This window comes from Otolemur garnettii, unplaced genomic scaffold (genome assembly GCF_000181295.1).
Source record: "Otolemur garnettii isolate 467f Iridium unplaced genomic scaffold, OtoGar3 scaffold00135, whole genome shotgun sequence".
In the NCBI taxonomy this organism is placed as follows: domain Eukaryota; kingdom Metazoa; phylum Chordata; class Mammalia; order Primates; family Galagidae; genus Otolemur; species Otolemur garnettii.
Genome location: NW_003852530.1, coordinates 2,752,327 through 2,773,296, shown reverse-complemented (window position 1 = coordinate 2,773,296; position 20,970 = coordinate 2,752,327). Strand labels below are relative to the sequence as shown.

General features: G+C 49.7%; 1 protein-coding gene across 1 annotated transcript in view; it reads left to right on the top strand.

Annotated features, from left to right (window-relative positions):
- The window catches only part of TSHZ3 (teashirt zinc finger homeobox 3), a 74,430-nt gene extending 67,169 nt beyond the window's left edge, over positions 1-7,261 (top strand). Inside the window, exon 2 of the mRNA XM_003798424.3 lies at positions 2,420-7,261. Coding sequence (XP_003798472.1) covers positions 2,420-5,625 — 3,206 coding nt within the window. The 3' untranslated portion in view covers positions 5,626-7,261. The remainder of the gene's footprint in view (positions 1-2,419) is intronic.
- Positions 7,262-20,970: the final 13,709 nt, after the last annotated feature.

Here is a 20,970-nt window from a genome sequence, read left to right as displayed (position 1 = left end):
CAGAAACCAGGCCACGTCCCAGCAAACTGGGACCCTGGGCTGCTCTCCCCTGCGCCTGTCACCCTATTAGGGTTGTGTCTCTAGATTTCTAGTCTGCTCTACATGTTGAGGAAGGCTGTGGGGGAGAGAATGAGGTGTCCTCTTTTAGTTTTTTTTTCTAACACATGCACTCATTTTTTTTTTTTTAATTTTGAGACAGAGTCTCACCCAAGTAGTGTTCCATGGTGTTCTAGCTCATAGCAGCCTTAAACTTCTGTGCTCGAACAATCCCTCCTGAGTAGCTGGGACTATAGACACTCACCACAACACCCAGCAAGTTTTTCTGTCTTGAGTAGAGATGGGGTCTCACTCTTGCTGAGGCTGATCTTGAACTCCTGAGCTCAGATGATCCACCTGCCTCAGCCTCCCAGAGTGTTAGAATTATAGCCGTGGCCCTCTATGACCCGCCATGGCCAGCCCACATTCTTCACTGTGGCCAGGAAAGGAACCTTCCTGGGCCAGCACTGTTTCCCTATTCACTTGGCCCTGGCCCTAGGCAAAGAGCTGTTGTCATTTTAATTTGTCATCTCTAAGTTGGATGACCTCAAACTTAAGGTTCAGCACAGCACTTCACACCTCCGCTGACTGGTGCAGGCCCCTTTCTTCTGGTTGTTTGTAAAGGACATTGCGCAGCTCACATACAGCTCTGCAGAGTTTGCACGTGGGGCAGAAGCGTTCCTAACCGCCAGCTGATGTGGGGACCTGGGACACGGTGCCCATCCAGGGTCACATTGCATCGGTGTGGGGACAGCGCTGTTGTGTATCAGCTGAAAAATCCCTGGCACTCAAAGCGTGGAGCTTAGGAACAACGACAACCAAAAAATTAAAATCCACCCAGAAGGAGTTAGAGGGGACGGGAATCTGTTTGGCTTTAAGGGAATCATTGCACTGTTTTTATATTTTTTCCACATGTGAAATTGATCTGGGGTGCATCTCTAAAGTCACTGGAGTAAATTCTATAAACGAAGCTTCCTGTCCTTGTCTAAGAGTCTGTTGTTCAAGTCAGCCTTGCTGTTAGCCCTGCTCTGTCCGGCCACCTAACACACTTATTGCCCTCCGGCCTCCTGAAGCAAGAAAGTCTTCGGGAGCAAAAAGGAAAACGTCATTTGTCCCCCACCCCTTCTCCTCTGCCTTGACGCTGCTCCTTCCCACAGGGCTGGCCAAGCCTGACTGTTCACAAGGCCACCCCGGTGCTGTAAACGGTGGTAGGTGGGCTTCAGTGAGGAGTAGCCAGGGTCGCTGAGTTCAAGAGAAGGAAGAAGAAAACCGCTCGGTTCCCCAGCACGTGTGTCCTCCTGGCTCTGCGTCTCTGGCTGTGCCTGTTCTAGAACCCACAGCTGGTTGGGCCCTCCCCTCCACCTGCTCGGGAATGCATGCCGGATTTCCATCCCCGGTTACACTGCTTCCAGAAAGACAGGATCCCTGTTGGATGCCCACGAAGCTTATGCCGAGTAAATATTGACAAAGTAGTCTAAAGAGCAAACACTTTGACATTTGTAAGGTCCGCTGGAGGTCTTGTATATATTTATACAGCAGGCATGAGCAGCGCATACCAATTTTCCTGAACTTGTTCTGACATAATTCTGCATGGATGGGAGTGGCTCAGAGCGGCTGAGTGTGCGTGTGGGAAACCAGGCCAGGGCTGGGGGTAGCGGCTCGTGGTCTTCCCTCCCAACTGGAACAAACCGCACCTGCCTGTCCCTGGTAGGGAACTGACTCTCTTAAGTTTTTATGAGACCTGCTTTTCCAGAAGGAAGAAAGGAAAAAGCCACAAAACCTCGTTTTTGTTTTCTTTTTTTATTTTTTGTAATTTCTTACAATTGATGTACTTTCTTTTTACTTTGCAAAAATTTTATTGATGTTTTTGTACTTTGTATTTATTAAAGATTGAGCCTCAAAAAATGTAATGAGTAAAAAACGCTTGCTTAATTTAAATTGTGAATCTGTCTGTTAAGAAATGCATTAGGGGTAGGAGAAGCATAAGACATATTAATTGACAGACAGGAACTGCTGTCTCTGAGGTTGATACAAGTAATTTATTACTTTAGAAATGAATGCCACCTCCAGAATGTGCTTCATTAATTTCAAATTTAGTTTTAATTTCAAGCTGTTGCCCCTTGAGAAGAATAAGGTGGCAAATTGTGTTTGAAGAGCAGATTTTTTTTTTTTTTTGCTCCAAAGAAACACCACATTTTAGCTATTTGATTTTACAAATAAATGTGCCCATCGAGTTTGCTGCGCTTTCCTGAGAGCTGAGAACACACCCTAGGTAAGATCAACATTTACTAATGACTTTTTTCTTTCTCTCTCTCTTCCTTTCTCTCTCTTCTTTCCATCCCGCCTGTCTCGTTCGCTCGCCCACCTGTTACCACCACGGCAGCCTATGTTTCGGATGAGTTAAAGGCCGCGGCCCTGGCGGATGACGACATAGACCCAGAAGAACCCCCAGCCGATGGGGAGCCCTCGGCCAAGTACCTGTGCCCAGAGAAGGAGCTGGGTAAGACCTGCCCCAGCTACCAGAACTCCCCGGCCGCCGAGTTCTCCAGCCACGAGATGGACAGCGAGTCGCACATCAGCGAGACCAGCGACCGCATGGCTGACTTTGAAAGCGGCTCCATTAAGAACGAGGAGGAGACCAAGGAAGTGACGGTCCCTCTGGAAGACACCACGGTGTCGGACAGCCTGGAGCAGATGAAGGCCGTGTACAACAACTTCCTTTCTAACTCCTACTGGTCCAACCTCAACCTCAACCTGCACCAGCCGTCCTCGGAGAAGAACAACGGGAGCAGCAGCAGCAGCAGCAGCAGCAGCAGCAGCTGCGGGAGCGGGAGCTTCGACTGGCACCAGAGCGCCATGGCCAAGACCCTGCAGCAGGTGTCGCAGAGCCGCGTGCTGCCCGAGCCCAGCCTCTTCAGCACCGTGCAGCTGTACCGGCAGAGCAGCAAGCTCTACGGCTCCATCTTCACCGGGGCCAGCAAGTTCCGCTGCAAGGACTGCAGCGCGGCCTACGACACCCTGGTGGAGCTGACGGTGCACATGAACGAGACGGGGCACTACCGCGACGACAACCACGAGACCGACAACAACAACCCCAAGCGCTGGTCCAAGCCCCGCAAGCGCTCCTTGCTGGAGATGGAAGGGAAGGAGGACGCCCAGAAGGTGCTCAAGTGCATGTACTGTGGCCACTCCTTCGAGTCCCTCCAGGACCTGAGCGTCCACATGATCAAAACGAAACACTACCAGAAAGTGCCTCTGAAGGAGCCCGTCACTCCCGTCGCAGCCAAAATCATCCCTGCCGCTCGGAAGAAAGCGTCGCTGGAGCTGGAGCTCCCCAGCTCCCCGGATTCCACGGGCGGGACCCCCAAAGTCCCCATGTCGGACCCCAACGATGCACTTCAGAAGAACTCCAACCCCTACATCACGCCAAATAACCGGTATGGCCACCAGAACGGGGCCAGCTACGCGTGGCACTTTGAGGCCCGCAAATCCCAGATCCTGAAGTGCATGGAGTGCGGCAGCTCCCACGATACCCTGCAGGAGCTCACGGCCCACATGATGGTCACCGGCCACTTCATCAAGGTCACCAACTCCGCCATGAAGAAGGGGAAGCCCATCATGGAGACGCCCGTCACGCCCACCATCACCACCCTGCTGGATGAGAAGGTCCAGTCCGTGCCCCTGGCGGCTACCACTTTCACGTCCCCCTCCAGTACACCTGCCAGCATCTCCCCAAAACTGAACGTAGAGGTCAAGAAGGAGGTCGACAAGGAGAAAGCAGTCACTGAGGAGAAACCCAAGGAAAAGGAAAAGCCTGGTGAGGAGGAGGAAAAATACGATATCTCTTCTAAGTACCATTACTTGACTGAAAATGACTTGGAAGAGAGCCCCAAGGGTGGACTGGACATCCTCAAATCCCTGGAAAACACAGTGACGTCCGCAATCAACAAGGCCCAGAACGGCACCCCAAGCTGGGGCGGCTACCCCAGCATCCACGCCGCCTACCAGCTCCCCAACATGATGAAGCTGTCTCTGGGCTCATCAGGGAAGAACACGCCCCTGAAACCCATGTTTGGGAACAGCGAGATCGTGTCTCCCACGAAAAACCAGACCCTGGTCTCACCTCCCAGCAGCCAGACCTCACCCATGCCCAAGACCAACTTCCATGCCATGGAGGAACTGGTGAAAAAAGTCACCGAGAAAGTCGCCAAAGTGGAGGAGAAAATGAAGGAGCCGGACGGCAAGCTTTCTCCTCCCAAGCGGGCCACTCCCTCCCCCTGCAGCAGCGAGGTCAGTGAGCCCATCAAGATGGAAGCCTCCAGCGATGGGGGCTTCAAAAGCCAGGAGGGCAGCCCCAGCCCGCCGCGGGACGGGTGCAAGGAGGGCAGTCCCCTGGCAGAGCCGCTGGAGAACGGAAAGGAGCTGGTGAAGCCCCTGGCCGGCGGCCTGAGCGGCAGCACGGCCATCATCACCGACCACCCCCCTGAACAGCCTTTTGTTAACCCTCTGAGCGCCCTGCAGTCGGTCATGAACATCCACCTGGGCAAGGCCGCCAAGCCCTCCCTGCCCGCCCTCGACCCCATGAGCATGCTTTTCAAGATGAGCAACAGCCTGGCCGAGAAGGCGGCCGTGGCCACCCCGCCGCCCCTACAGTCCAAGAAGGTGGACCACCTGGACCGCTATTTCTACCACGTCAACAACGACCAGCCCATAGACTTGACGAAAGGGAAGAGTGACAAAGGCTGCTCTCTGGGTTCAGTGCTCTTGTCACCCACGTCCACAGCCCCGGCAACCTCCTCATCCACCGTGACAACGGCCAAGACGTCTGCCGTCGTATCGTTCATGTCAAACTCGCCGCTGCGCGAGAATGCCTTGTCAGATATATCCGATATGCTGAAGAACTTGACAGAGAGCCACACGTCAAAGTCCTCCACCCCTTCCAGCATCTCCGAGAAGTCTGACATTGACGGGGCCACGCTGGAGGAAGCCGAGGAGTCGACGCCCGCGCAGAAGAGGAAGGGCCGCCAATCAAACTGGAACCCGCAGCACCTGCTCATCCTGCAGGCCCAGTTTGCCGCCAGCCTCCGGCAGACCTCGGAGGGCAAGTACGTTATGTCGGACCTGAGTCCCCAGGAGCGAATGCACATCTCCAGGTTCACCGGGCTCTCCATGACCACCATCAGCCACTGGCTGGCCAACGTCAAGTACCAGCTGAGAAGGACAGGGGGAACAAAGTTCCTCAAAAACCTGGACACCGGCCACCCCGTGTTCTTTTGTAACGACTGTGCGTCGCAAATCAGGACTCCCTCCACATACATCAGCCACCTAGAGTCACACCTGGGTTTCCGGCTACGGGACTTATCCAAACTGTCCACCGAACAGATTAACAATCAAATAGCACAAACCAAGTCACCGTCGGAAAAACTGGTGACATCCTCCCCCGAGGAGGACCTGGGGACCTCTTACCAGTGCAAACTTTGCAACCGGACCTTTGCCAGCAAGCATGCGGTGAAGCTTCACCTTAGCAAAACCCACGGCAAGTCTCCGGAAGATCACCTCCTGTATGTCTCTGAGTTGGAAAAGCAGTAGCGTTCGCTTCCCACGGCAGTGACCGCAGTTTGCTTTGAGGGAAACCGTGGAGGGCACCTGAAAGCACCCTGACTTGATCTTGGCACATGTTTCTTGTTTTAACTGCAGAGAAATCATTCTGGGCTGGACTGTTTTGTAATAACTGTACAGTGTTTAATAGAGGTGCATACTCAGCTGTTGTTACTGGTAAAATATGAAGGTTAAAAATGCAGTGGTAAGTGTTTGGAACTTTGTGTAAATGGGATTTAGTTGTGGGCATCGTCCGATGATGCTTCAAGCTGCATGCATTGACAGACAGTTTAATTAAGCATTTATAACGAAATCAGGCGCACTTCCTCCACGGGACGCCAGTGTGCCAGCATTTCTCACCCTTTCATCTTTAGCCCTCTGAGTACTTTGAAGCACTTTTGCATTAATTTGGTTAAAAAATAAAATATAATAATAATAATGTATGAAGCTCTGTTTTTTAAACTCCTTACCAGCTTAGTTATAATTAATAATAAGAACCTCCATTTATGCAGGTCTGCAGGGGTTATGACACGCCTTGAAATTTAAAAGAATATTATTTTCACATTGAAACATAGATGTATATATTGTATAGACTTCAGACTCTCTTATGAAAAATGTGATTGTGGTTAAATGACCTTTTTTTTGCATTTATAGCGACAGTGTTTTATGTTCCTGCTATGCTCTGGCATAAGCCGTGCCTACATATAGTGTATATTTCCTTTACCTTTTTTTTTTTTTTTTAAGGTCTATGGGTTTTGTTTTTTACATGCAAACATTGTAAATTATACAGAAGATACCACAGATAGCATTTATAAAGTATACAGAAACATTATCTGAAAGCAAAGTATGGTTGTTTGTTTTGCTATACAGTACATCTATATTGATAGAGGTTCATGTTTAAATTATACATATTTATTAGCATCATATTATCATTTGTTTTGAGCAGTCTGAATAAACGAGGCCAGGAAAAAAAAAAAAAAACAACCACACATCCCTGGCAGGCATCATAACTATTTTGCACATGATTTTTAAAGGTATTTATTAGAAATCAAAGAACGCTCGAAATAAATAAACTCAGTGCTCAAAGGGTTAAGTCTATTTGAAAAGGAAAAAAAAGAAAAGAACAAAAAAATAAAATAAAAAAGAACTTGTACTGTATTTCCTAAGCATTGATAAAGCCTTTAAAATGTTTGTACTGTAATACTTTGCTTAAAAGTCACGAGACGTTCTGTGACACCACCGCTCTCTCTTATTTAAAGCCCCTCCCGGTCGCCCCCATACGTAGGTGCCTCTTCCTTTCAGCCGGTAACTTTCTGTTTTGTTCTCCCTAATTATTCTCCCAAGATCCCACACTGCAGCTTTATCTTTTGGCTTATGAAAGGTAACCCGTGGTTACCGGCTCTCCGACTGATTCTCCCCTTCTCCATTTTTGGCAGTTAATTTGCAGGAGTGAGTGACAGCTGACACCGTACGAAAACCGATGTGTAAAATATTGGCATGTAAACAGCACAGACGCCGAAACACACTCTGTGCCCTGTTTTGTTGTTGACAATGAAGCACCGTTATGTGACTCTTCATATAACCCCTTTTTTTCTACGGCAGCATTAAAATTGTCTTTTTGCTATAATTTTGTGTTGCGTTCACAATTATGTCTGAATGTGCTACGGGTAACGAGCACATTAAAATTAAATTGTATGCGATCTGTTTATGACTGAGTTGGTTGCTGTGTCTGCCAGGTGCTGGCAGTCGGAAGCCACACGTAAATCAGGGGAGTTTTAGTGAACTTTGGCGTTTGGAGAGCGGGGAGCACTTGACTCGGAGGCGGCGTGGATAGGATTTTCACCAAGAATAAAAATGTGAAAGGAGGGAATGCGTTCGCATGAGGTCAGTTCCGTGGAAAAGTGACGTGGGAGAGTATTGAGTAGCAGAGCGTCTGGTCACACCTGGTGACCCTCTCGGGGTAGGGGGCCCAGGGTTTGATTCCCCCTTGCGGGTACCAAGCAGTCGAGGCTCAAACCATCTAGGAGACTGATGGGGAGGAAGGGTAGTTCCTTCCTGTTGACTCAGAATATCAGAAAACAGAGCAGAGCTGGGCAGGAGGAGGTTGGGGACCGCTGGCTCCCTCTCCATAGCTAAAGCAGGGACAGGAGGCCTGGGGTGGGGGGGAACTGTGGGAGGAGCCTGAGCCCATCCCTGGGAGGAGGGGAGCATTTATATGATAATCACAAGGGTTTATTAGGCTCGGCAAATCATGCCAACAAAACGCCAGGCACATCATGTAAAATTGTAAAATACCTTTATTACTATATTCAAACTACTCCCGCAGTTACGCGGGATTGTAGCTCCTAACCTAGAATTATACAAATGAGAGATGTGTTACATCCATGTAATACATAAAACACCTCGACTTTGAAAAAAAAGAAAGAAAGAAAAAACTCTTTTATTAAAAATTTAAATTAAGCCCTTTCAGAGATGTTCAGCAACACACCTACGATTTTTCCGTTCATTCCCACCCTTTTGTCAAGATGAGTCCAATTTTTCTGTCTACTCGGTTTCTCTCCGCATTCCGTCTTCCTGGGTTTTTTAGAGAAAACCTCACTGGAGCTTCCAATGGGTCTTTTGGCAAATAGTGATGGAGTGAACCTGTTCTCGTCTTGTGATGTGGGCACCCCAGTGGGCTTTGTGGGTAGGCCGTGAGGACAGCACCTTCCTTCCCCTCTGGGGCCGGGGCCTGGCCCTTCTCTCATCTCCTCCAAGGCTGGCCCCAGTCCCTGTCTGAGCTGACTTTTGCCCTGCTGGCCTTTATCTGGGAGAAGCCAAAGGATTCAGACACTTCCCTGGGGGACCAGCTCCCCATCCCAGAACCTGGCTCAGGGGACCGAGACCCCCTCCCTCCTGTGCCTTCCGCATCTTCACATCCTGGAGCCCAGATTTCCACTCTTGAATTTTTCACAGGTTAAATATAGCATTGGTTTATTAGAATCCAAAGTCCTGCATCTAACAGATTAAACTGACAACACTTCCATCACCACCAGGGCCCATGTGGCTTGAAGGGAGATGGGATTTGTACAAGTGATGGTGGAAACCCCCCACCTCCCTTTTTACTGTTTGGGATAAGGACCTGATACTCTGCCTGTCTTTTCTGCACCTCACCTGCCAGGACACCTGCTGGGCCTTTCAACGTGGGGGTAAAAGTGAGGATGTATAGCCAAGGTAGGTAGCAGAATCTTTGTGGTTCCTTTGGAGTTCAGGAATTAACTTTACCTCCAGGGAAACTCAGTAACGGGGGCACTTAGGGCTGTAGGCATACGGCAAACCTTCCTTGAAACAACGACACTCCCCTCGCCACAGCGCATGGAGCTTTGTGGTTGGTTGGGGTCTTCCCCTACTTGGAAATTCAGGCCCATTTTTCACTGAAGTCACCTGGCTAAAGAGCAGGCCGCTTCCCAGAAAAGCCTTCCAGCCATAACCCAGAGATGAAACAGGGAGCTCTGAGACTGCACCCCAAATCTGCTGTAGTTGTGCACAAGTTCTGCGGGGGATGTCACTAGACAGCACGAGTGGAGAAAGTCAGGCCTTTAAATGGGCCCGGGGGGAAGAGGGGGGACGTTGCAAGTGAGGGAGGTTTTAATCACAGGTATGTAGGTGACCCTGACCTCACCCCGCCCAAGCCCAGGCTTACTGCAGTCCTGTGTATCTTCCAGCCATCACATTTACGCAGCATCTTAAAATAACATTTGTGATAAATGTGCAATTTAACTAATTTATGGTGCTATGATGTGCTCAGGGCTACATGCAAGATGAAAATCTTAAATGGAGCTTGAACAGCTCACTTCACAACAAGAAATCAATATGCCACATCTTAGCTATTCGCTGCAGTCAACATCGAGCAAAAATATCAGTGATGTATCTTTAAGGTTTAGGCAGCAAGGGTTCTATAATTAACCGAAAATCTTACATGTAAGTTAGAGACGATTGGTTATGATGACGACCCAATCTCCCTGGCATCTCCGTTCTATTTTCACTCTGCTATAGAAAAAAACTACATATATTGATAACCACCTAACAGGCCCTTCTCCCCGGGGTACCTGCACGGAGACAGGTGGTTCCTCTCAGCAGAGTTCAGGGGGGCAAGTCTCTGCATCCTCAGACCACTCCAGCCAGGTGGACTTAACTGCTCCCAAAGCGTGACCACCTACAGTTCCATAGACTTGGTGACAAAATACTTAAACGAGGGGAAAAAAGCTGCCCAGCTCCATCTTGAGCAAGAGCAGAATTCTGAAGACAGAGAAACCTCAGAGTGGGAAGGAGAGAGGAGCTGTGGGAAGCCAGGTGGCACTGAACGAGTCCAGGGTTAAAACTATTGTCTCTGGAGATGTCCAGGTCATTTAATAAAAAAAAAAAAACCAAAAAAAAAAAAAAGACAGATGATTTTATTTTATTTTAAAATTCATCTGTGCAGTTCTTCTGAAATTGGAAAATTGCAGTCAGGTTTCATTCTGTTGACTATTTAGCAGGAAACTATATGCTTTGTATTATGGGAAACGATCATAAAAATGAAAATACACAAAGCCCCAACACCACTCTTTAGTAATAAAACTTTAACTTTAAAATAATAGCTATTATCTTTATAGCGAATGGAGAAATTAACCGTTTTTACTCTGCCAGACAGTTATTTTTTTGGTAATAGAAACACTAACCTCCTCTCTCTCTCTAGGGATTTATCAGTAAGCACGTGTAATCTTTGGCAAAAGAAACCTGAAAATACATTTCCCTTGGGAATCCCCGTGCCCCGTCGATGCCGCTCAGCCTTCAGCTGACCTCAGAAAACACAGAAAGGTGCTGTCAGGCTCTCTCCCACTCCCACGCAATTCCAGGGCTCACCGGCCTTTGCAAAATACACTACAGTTAGCTCCGGAAATAGTCTCAGTCATTTGGATAAGGCTTCAGCTCTCTGTCTCCCGGCACAGAGCTTCTGGGGGAGAAAGGCTCCTCTCGGACAGACACCCACCTTCCCCGCACGCCGTGTGGCAGCTTCGGTCACAGCAGCCCAGGGCAGGGTTCCCGGTGTCCCTGCAGAGCAGCGGCGACCAGACACAGGGTTCCCGGTGTCCCTGCAGAGCAGCGGCGACCAGACACAGGGTTTTGTTTCCAGGGGGTTTGCTTATCCTCTTCGTACTCCTTCAAGTTTCTGCAAGCCACAGGGAAATGCTGTTTGACTGTCAGGCGCCATGTTTTCTGTCCCTCAAGGATTTGACAGATGTGACCCCCAGGGAGGATTTTAAAGGCAAGCAAACCCCCTAAGGGGTGGGCTTTCTGACTCCACGGGCACCCATCCCACAGCGCTGTATGGTTTGGGGCTATGTTCCCTGTCCTGCCAAGACAATGGATTTGCCAAATTGCTGGTCAGCAACCTGATGAGCCAGTAGCTGGAGCAGCTCCAGACAGCCCAGTGGCGACCCAGTCCCGCTGCCACTGTGGACATCAGCAGTGACTTAGTCAGAGTTAGCGGCTTCTGGAGGCTGTGCTCCACCTCTGGTCCAACGCAGGTGTTTTCAAAATTAAATTCTGATGATAGAAGATCAGAGGAACTGTTTTTCTACCACCTTTGTATAATGTCATGTATTTATATAGTCTTTTTTTTTTTTTGGACAGAGTCTCACTTTGTCACCCTGGGTAGAGTGCTGCGGCGGCATAGCTCAGAGCAACCTCAAACTTGTGGGCTCAAGCGATTTTCTTGTCCCAGCCTCCCGAGTCTCTGGAACTACAGGCACCTGCCACAACGCCCATCTAGTTTTTCCATTTTTAATAGAGACAGTGTCCACTCTTGCTCGGGCTGGTCTTGAATTCCTGAGCTCCAGCAATCCACCTGCCTCAGCCTCCCAGAGTGTTGGGATTAAAGGCGTGAGCCACCGCACCCAGCCAACTCACATATCCTTAATAAATCATTGCTGATGATAATGATGATAAGAAAGGTGACCCCTCTCCAAAGATTAACATCCATAATTAGCTAACTCGGGAATTAAGATGCTTTGTTATTTACCATTTAAACTGTGCTGTCCAATACAGTAGACGCTACCCACGTGGGGCTCTTCAAATTTAAATTAAATTAAGGAAGTTTAGTTCGGCTGTCATCCTAGCCACATCTTGAGTGCTCAGTAGCCTCATGTGACTGGGAGCTGCTCTTCTGGAAAACAGATACAGAGCGTCCCCGTCATGGAAAGTTTGATCAGAGGGCGCTGCCTGTACCGTTATTTATAAGTAGTTTCCTAAGTAAGAGGTCATGCTTTAATGATGCAAGTGTGTTTCCTGTCCACAGGTATGTCTAAGAATCCGTATTCTGCCAAGGTGGGTGCAGGCAACATTCTCACATGCTAATATCTCTGATCAATGCCAAAGACACGCATAATTAACCTGGAGCATAAAATTATAAACAGAAGAGCAGGCCTCAGTGTATGAAGTTGCAGGTCATTTCTCCTGCTGGAGATATTATCTGGACCACAAACTCCAAACCCTGAACATATGATGGACATGGCCGTGACCTTGCTCTGCCCTTAGCTGGAGATGAATCAGACGGTCCCTGTGCCCGAGAACTTAGAGACTCAGATTTGGCTCCATGGCTGCTGAGCCTCTTGGGCCCCCATGCAGTGAGTACCAGGAGCCCCCCCCACGAAAAAGAGCTGCACACCCCTGCAGACCCCATCAGGCCTTCCGCATCCCCTTCTCTGCAGACCAGGCAGCAGCAGGAGTGGCCAGCCTGCTCTCTTTTTAAAAAATTAAACTGAAATAGATGGGACTCTGGAAACGACTTTTTAAATTTGGGGGGAGAGGGGAGTTAAGTTTTAAAAATTATTGCATTTCTACATTTCACTTCCATTTTTTTCCCCCACAGCAAGATTCTAGGGACACATTTATGGCCGTCATAATCGTGAGTTAGAGATCTCCCAGGCCAAGTGAAATGAAATTATGAGAAACTGAAATCTGTTTTAATTGGAGCATTTATGGAAAAAAGAAGACAGGGTGCCTGCCTTTTCCTTTATGTGACTGTCCTCGTCATGGTCATACCTGTGTCTGGAAACCAGGGCTTTGGGTAAACTTGGTTGGACCAAGAGAGAGCCAGCGGGGAAAGCAGAGAGAGTGATGAGATAGGTGTGTCGGGAAGATACTCATTTTCTTAGCTTAAAATAAAAAAAAAAAAAGGAAAGGAAAGAAATGGAGGTACAGTCGCCGGAGTTCCGCCTCAGTGACCATGAAACCCCAGTCAGCCAGATCTGAAGGCCCCGGCTCCTGAAAGCCTCATCAGGCCTTGTCATCGCTCTAATGAATATCATTTAAATTGCTTTGTATATTGGAGGAGTTTGGATGTCGATTTAATTTGTGCATGTGTTTGAGTTCTTCTGCTTGGCCAGGCTAACAGAGAGGCAGCACCTAATGAAAAGTGAGTTGGTGGCAGTGTGACGCGTGGCAGCCCAGTCAGATGAGTTTGAAGGGCTGCTGTGACAGCTCTCGGGAAGAAGATGTGGCCGTGCAGAGAGAGAGAGGCTTTTCCTGTGACGCGTGGACCTGCTGGGCTGCAGAGGTTGCTAGAGTTTGTGCAGGGGGCCGGGCTGGGCGCGGCGTATGTGCCGGGGAGAGGGAAGCGCTGAGGAGCTTCAGGCATGGGGGACTGTCTATTCCGCTGAGGTCTCAGGAATTCCCCCCTCCCTGGGATGAAGTGGCACGTGGGATGAGATGGCAGGGAGAGGCAGCTATAAAGCAGAGTCAGAGCCCACCTCTCCAGCCAGGATAACACAAAGGTCCTCCCTCATGTTCTGGACACAAAAGCACAGGCCTTCTCCTCATCGGGTTCAACCCAGGGAGTCCCATCCTGGTGCTCGTTCCAGCTCTCTCAGGAGAGCGGCTCACCCATTTGCTCCTTGTATCTGTCTCTCCGAGCTATGCTGGGAGGCAGGCAGGATGGAGCCGCATGGGTCATTTTATTGCCAAGGCCCCGTGAGGAGCAGTGGGATGGTCTGGGTGCCTGTGCCCAACAAGAAGGTCACCCAGGCTTCTGGGAAGCAGAGCCTGAGCATAAACCCAGTGTAACACTCCGTCTTCCTTCAGGGTCTGGAAGGAGACTGGGCTCTTGTGCTTCAGTGAGAGACTAGGTTTTGGGTTTCATGGGGGCTCCCACACCCTCACGGGCTCCCTTGCACCCCAGGCTGTCCTGGGGCTAAGTGCACCAGCAGGCGGGTCCAGGCCCGAGGACAGGGGGTGGGAGGGAGTGACCATAGAGAAGGCCTCCCTCTGTCTGTCCGCCCTCCTACCTTCACTCTGCATCCCCCAGCTTCTCTTTCCCACCTTCCGAAACGTCCGTATCCGTATCCCTGTTACCCACATGGGCAGCACAGGGCTTGTCACATACAAGCACAAGGAGGATGGGCTCTGGGTCCCGGCCACTTCCCTGCTGGCTGAGTCCCCTTCAGCCCCAGCCCTGAGTGGCTCTGTTCCAAGACGGGAAACAACAAGCAAAATAAATCTTCTTTGAAGACTGAAATGTAAGTCTTGGTACTCTCAATTTACCTGAAACAATAAAAAATAAAATAAAAATTATGAAACAGGAAAGGAAATCTTCCTACTCAGGGACTGAATCAGGCTGAAGGCCAGAGCTGGAAGAGTCCTCTAGAAAGCTCCTCCCCTCTCTTTCCACCAGGATACAGGTGGGGGAGGGGAGGAGACCCTGGAAAGAAGCTGGTGCCTTGGGCATGGGCCTGATGAAGGCTGGGGGAGTGAGGAGGAGCCCTCTAGACTCCCAGGGAAGTGGCAACTGCAGAGTTGCAGGGGGGCTTTGCCCCTGTGGCCCATTTGGTGGCAAAGGTGGGCCCCGTGGTTTTGTCCTGAGAGTGTCTGTGGAGCTTCTGTGTGCCCAAGACATATAGGGGCACCTGCAGTGTCTCTTAGGACCCTGCATGGTTCTCAGGAGAGGGTGAGCGCTTGTCTCATCTGTGAGGCCTGGGAGCACCCCTGCAGCAGGCCATGTGCCAGCACCCAAAGAAAAAGAAAAGCCCCGGATTGGTCTTGGCCTTTAGTAAGGTTGGAGTCAGGCTGGAGAGATGGGGCGTGTCTGTACACAGCACAGACGGTGATGAGTGAGTGACTGTAGGAAATAAGGAAGGAGGGGCAGTGGAACCTGAAGTGACCATCCAGGAGGGGTCTGTCCCCTGGATGGGACAGGACCTGAGCTGGACTTTGGAAGGTGGACACGGGTTGAGCTTGCAGAGGGGGGAGGGAACTGGTCCATCTCCTTGGCAGAAACCACATAAGGACTTGGCCCTTTGAGAGGGTGAGCCCGAGGGTGTAGCCTGTCACATCCCAAGACGTGCCTTCTGAATCCTCCCGAACGCTTGCCATGACTGTCTTAGTGAGCCTGGGTTTTTTTCTAGGACTTTGTGTGACAGCTCCTTGACCTTTTAGGGGAAAAAAGAGAAAGTGACTACCTGTGCTTTGTCCTCGGGTGCACGCAGGTTGGCGCATATCACACATTTGCTGAAGTCAGACTGAAAGGGGCTCCCTGAAGCCCCCTCCCAGACCTTCCTGGCGGGTCCCCATTCACAAACACTGTGCTTCACTCCCTTCCAGAACTTGCAACTCACAGGGCACCTGCTCCTGTCGAGAGGGGGCTGGACAAGCTCATTAAAACTGTCAGCAGGCCAGGCTAAGGGGCTCACACCTGTGGTCCCAGCACTCTGGGAGGTGGAGGTAGATGGATTACTTGAGCTCAGGAGTTCAAGACCAGCCTGAGCAAGAGAAAGAGCCCGTCTAAAAACGAGCTGGACACTGTGGTGGACACCTGTAGTTCCAGCTACTTGGGAGGCTGAGGCAGGAGAATCCCTTGTGCCCAAGAATTTGAAGTTGCTGTGAGCTATGACAGAATAGCACTCGATAGTAGGCAACAAAATGAAACACTGTCTCAAAATAAAAAATAAAATTAGTGTTCATTGGATAGGGTCCTTACCTCTTTGTTTAATTATAACCTTGTGATTATATTATTTAGAAGCCGCATATCCTTTTAACTTTGTGCTGGTGCTATCAAGTTCTGAGAACTGTTTTTTTGTATTATGCATTTTGCTATTGCATTTTATATTTTTGTAAAGATGAAATGTACCTCATTACAAATCATATTTTTTATCAGTATAACTTGTCCTTTATTTTCCCATTTATTGCTTCTCACCTTGAATCCTTCCTTTTCTAGTATTAATATCGAATGCCCTCTTTTTGTTAATTTTTTAAGCCAACAAAAACAGGGCATTTGATATTAAATATCAGCCGGGCACGGTGGCTCACACCTGTAATCCCAGCATTCTGGGAGGCCAAATCAGGTGATTAAGCTCAGGGGCTTAAGACCAGCCTGAGCAAGAGCAAGACCCTGTCTCTACTAAAAATAGAAAAAAGCTAGCTGAGTGTGGGGTGGGGCGCCTGCAATTCCAGCTACTGGGGAGGCTGGGGCAGGAGGGTCACTTGAGCCCAGGAGTTTGAGGTTGCAGATGATGCTATGGGACTCTACACAGGGTGACAGAGTGAGATTCTGTCTCAGATAAAATGAAATAAAATAAAATAAAAAAGATGCTGTCAGCAGGCACTGGCCCAGGATCTTAAGCAAAGAAAGGAATTTGGGGTCCTGGGCTAAAGTCTGTGGGTGAGGGGACTTCAGACATGGCTGGATATGGGCATACATGAAGCCACCAGGAGCCGTCCTTCTGCTATTCTCAGCTCTTTCCCTCTTTCTCTGTCTTTGCGTCAACCTCAGGCAGTTTTCCTTTTAAGGGATGAAGCTTCTTTAAGGTGTGAGGAGAAAAGAGCTTCCTTTGTCCGTGGTGGGGGCGCAGTTGTCCTGGGTATGGTTCTCACTGGACCAATTGCTGTGCGGCTGATCACAGGTTCAGGCCAACCTGCTTCCCGGCTCCCAGCAGCAGGCCCGGCTTGGCTCACGTCAGGCTCCAGCCCTTTGTTTGGACTCCGAGTTTGGGAGGGAGAGGGCACTGCTGGTGGGCTGGTGGGTGCGCTTCTTCTATGAAGCTTGAATAATGTCTGGCCTTTGCTCACTAGTCGGGGGGGTGAGCCTCAGCTTCCTCAGGAGTGGAGCGAGGACCTCAATTCCTGAGGACTCGGTAGGGAGATTCCTGATGAGAAACCAGGCTGTAGGGTTCCCGCAGGCCCCCGGGAGGTGAGCACAGTCCCTTCCTCCTTGAGCCAGAAGTGTGCCGGGGTGGGCTGTGTTGACCTTGGGAACCCTCTGGCTTCTTTTTAGAATATACCTGGGGTCAAGGTGGGTCTCTCTGCCTGAAGACTGCTGGTCCCCTTTGTCATCACTCCCTAGACCCTGAGATGGCTGCAGACCAGAATTTACTAGAAAGAATTTACATTCATGGGCCTCAATTCTTTGGCACCTGTACTGTTCAGTGAATAGGATATTAATGTGGCAAACAGGTTGTGAAATGTGGCCTGTGGACTGTGGCCCACGGCCTGACTATGCCCCCCAGACTAGTCTGGTCTGGGCTACCAGGCCTACAACAAAAATAACAGAACACTAATTCACTGCCAAACTTTGAAAGTTGGGAGATTTCATGCAACGGTCAAACTTAGCATCTCCAGATGCCATGTTCCTGCGTGGGGCCAGTGGCTGGAGGTGAGTAGGAGCTGCCCGTGGTAGATGGGCGTCCATGCTCCGGCCCTCTGCTCCCTGATTGTCTTGTGGGCTGGGCGCCTCCAGCAGCAGGCACCGACAGGAGGGTTTGTGTGCAGGTAGTTCCTTGGACAGGTGAGCCCCAAAGCACAGGCAGGAGGGAGGAGCCACAGGATGGGGAAGGAAAGGAAGGTGGTTCCCCCGGGCATTAAGGGGCAGAGCAGGTCACCACTGTGGCAGCTGGGAGACCCAGACCCCTGCGATCCTGAGCATCCCCACCAGAGGGGATGGCGGGTAAGTATGCACCAGCCCTGTTACTGGCTGAGTGCTCTGTCCACCCCCATCAGGCTCACAGCATGGTGACTGTGACATGGGGGATGTGGGAAGGTAAGCCCAGAGCCTGCCTCCCTGGTGCACTAAACCACCCGGTGTTCCCATCTCCCCTTGCCCGCCTGTTTGCCTTTACTCACGGTGAGCTCTCTGGCCCAGTGGGAGAGCTCCTGCTGGGAGCAGTGACTGGCCCAGGGTCACCCTCCCTATCAGTGGCAGAGCTGAGACCTGATCTCGGGCTTCCCCAGCCTCCTTCTCCCACCCTGCTGTTTCTGCTTATGCCAGGGAGCCTCGAGCCCTGGGTGCCTTACTCATCTGTTTCGCTTTATTTAGTTATTTACTTATTTATATATTTATTACCCATCTAGTTCCATGGGTTCCAGAGATAACTTAGGGCTTCTATATAGTTCATGAATTGCCTCACTGCTGCTAGACGCAGTGAGATTGGCTGAGAGGGTGTGCAATCTGGTGACTGGGGGACCCCAGGAACCCAGCAGGTGCCTGCAGGCCCCACTTCCAGCCCTCTGTGGGTCCCCTGAACACAGTGACGTCATGCAGGAAGTGGCTCCACACAGGAAGTCCCTCCCACAGGAAGTCCTCTGCTTGGCACAAGGCCTGTGCTGCCCTGACTGGTACCCCAGCTGGGCAGACCATGCTTCAGGAAGGCAGGCCTCCTTCTCACCTGCTGGGGGTTGGGGGGTAGCAGTGTACAGTGTGTGATAAGTGGTGAAAGCCATTAGGAAGGCATTTCTCTCACAGCCCCGTGCAACTTCACTCAGCTTCCGAGGATTTTCATGGTGCATGCCCACCCTCCCCACCGCCCACCACTTCTTTGTATGAGCGCAGATACGGCATTCCTCCAGGAAAGTGACCTGTCATAAAGTTAGTGTCAGAATCCACGTGGGTTATAATAGAATCAAGGTGGGTTCAAGTTCCTTGAGGATCCGGAGGTGAGCTCCTGAGCCCCTGAGACTGTGGGTTGGGGGAGCCCCCAGCAGCCATGAATGAGCTCAGGGGCTGCAGCTCTGAGTCCTTCACCTTCAGACCCCGGAAGGGAAGAGCCTCATGCCACCCTGCCCAGTGCCACACACCCTGCCCGATTCTGCTCGCCTGGACGTCCATGCCAGCTCTGGCCGTCAATCAGCCCTGAGGAAGGGACAAAGGGGTTACAGGAAATTGATTTCATTCGGGTTTTTTCCCTGGAGGCCCTGCCTGGCAGCCATTGTTCTGACACCCACATGTCCGAAGCCCAACTGCTCCCGCCATCAGCTCTTGTCCGAGTTAACTATTCATTTTATGTATTTTAATTTGGGCAGAACATTTATTTGGCTTAAATTTCCTTTTCAGGGGTTGGAATGTGCCTTCCACATAGGCAGAGCTGATCTGCTCGAATTTCGTCAGAAGGAGTTTAGTTTACAAAGATAGTAACTGAGCTATTAAAACCAACAACCCCTTTTAAAGCAAACAGACCATTAAAATATAGGAACAAGTTTATGGCATAAATAAAATTGAGGATATAGATTATTTAAAGATAAGATTTTCAAGAAACAGGGATAAAAAAAACCATTTAAATAATTTCTCCACGATATGTTTTTTTTTTTACAAAGTGAACTTCAAAATGCAAATTTAAAAAAAAAAGGCACAGAAAGACGTTAAAAACCTATCTTACTAGTAAAGATATACAAGAACGGTTTGACTTATCCCTCTCGATCTGGATATGATTTCTAAGGGGCGGGGCGTGGGGGAATGACTCGAATTCATAAATAGTCGAATTTATCCAGCTCGTGAAGCCACCCCGTGGAAAAAGAAGCAAGACTTTCGCTCCTACATCACCCTCTCAAGCTGACTGACAGAGACAATAATTCTGTCCATTAGTCCGACCCATTGTCTTCCTTGGGCCCAGAAGCACTGTACGGCGGAGGTAGGTTTCCACTGCTATGCATATTTTAAGGGTTATTTGGCAACACAAGTAAAGCTAAAAGTAGCCTCTTAATCTAATTAATTGACATTTCTGAATCTTGCTTTCACAACAACACATGGTTTCATGTTCTGGGTTTTAGCACTTGTCAAGCTTTTTTGGAGAATGTTTTGGTCAGAATGACAAGATAATTTGTGACTGAGGCTCCAAGGGAGAGAAGTGTTTAAGGCTATAATGATTTATTATCATCACAGAATAACAAAATTTACAAAGTGTTTCATCAGAATTTTTGAAATAAGTTTGCCACCATAGGAGAATCATTGGGGTGGGGGTGGGGGGGCGGGGGGGCTGGGTTAGGGAGGGGGGGGGGGGCCAAGGCACCTCGGGCAGCGCCAACCACTCCCAGCACAACCCCAGGCAAGTTCCAGGGGGGGTCCGATTCGGGCCGGGGTCGGCCGCGCGAAGGCTGCCGCATCGGCGTGGGGGGAACAACATGGCCGGGGTGGGGGTGGGGGGGCGGGGCGGGGCAGGGCCTGACCACAAAGCAAACTTTGATAAGCAGTTCTTGCTAATCACTTCTCAGCAATTATTTGTTATTATTACAGTTTAACACTATAAAATTAACAAAAATAATATAAAACTCATATTCTGGTGAAACCACCACATGGCAGCCGAAAACCGTATATTCCCTTCTTGTTCTCCCACCCATTCGTGCATTCTTTCCAAAAATCAGGACTTTTTTAAAAATGCTGCAGGACAGATTGTTGAAAAGCAGGACGTCTGGTCACCCTAATCATGAGTCCCACTTAAGAGAAGATAGAATTTGAAGACATATGCTATTTTTTTCCTTTTTTGACAATGAGGATTAAAAGAGAGAAAATAAGAGCAGGTTGACTGAAGCGTGAGCTCCCTTTCCTGTGGCTGGAGCACTGGCCTGCAACACCTCGCTGGCCAGCAGGAAGTGAGCTAGAGCTCCCGAGTGCAGAGTTTCTCACTGTTCATCACTGAACTGGCAGTGTCAAGGTGGCCCACAGAATCAGAGGCAGCCAGGTTTTCAGGAGCTCTGAAAAGAAAACAATTATAGGACCGTTGGTAGCACTGATGAACTTTTGTGCAAATTAACATGAGATGCCTCTACTGGACTGACCAATTAGAAAAGGACACCCTTTCTGGCTAGTCCATTAGAAAAAGGAAGCCTCCTTATCTGCCCTGTAAAAGGGGCCCACTCTTAGTGAAATAATAGAAAAGGTACCCTCCCAGGTGGACCAGTTTGAAAAAGGCAGTTCTCCCTCTGGTATTAGTCTTGATATCCCCTCAGTAGGGCACTTTTATGCAGTGTCCAACCTACTCAACCATCCTTAGAGACCCTGGGGTATATTCACAGAGGACAAGCTTCTTAGGAATGCCCTGACTCTCCAGCTCACAG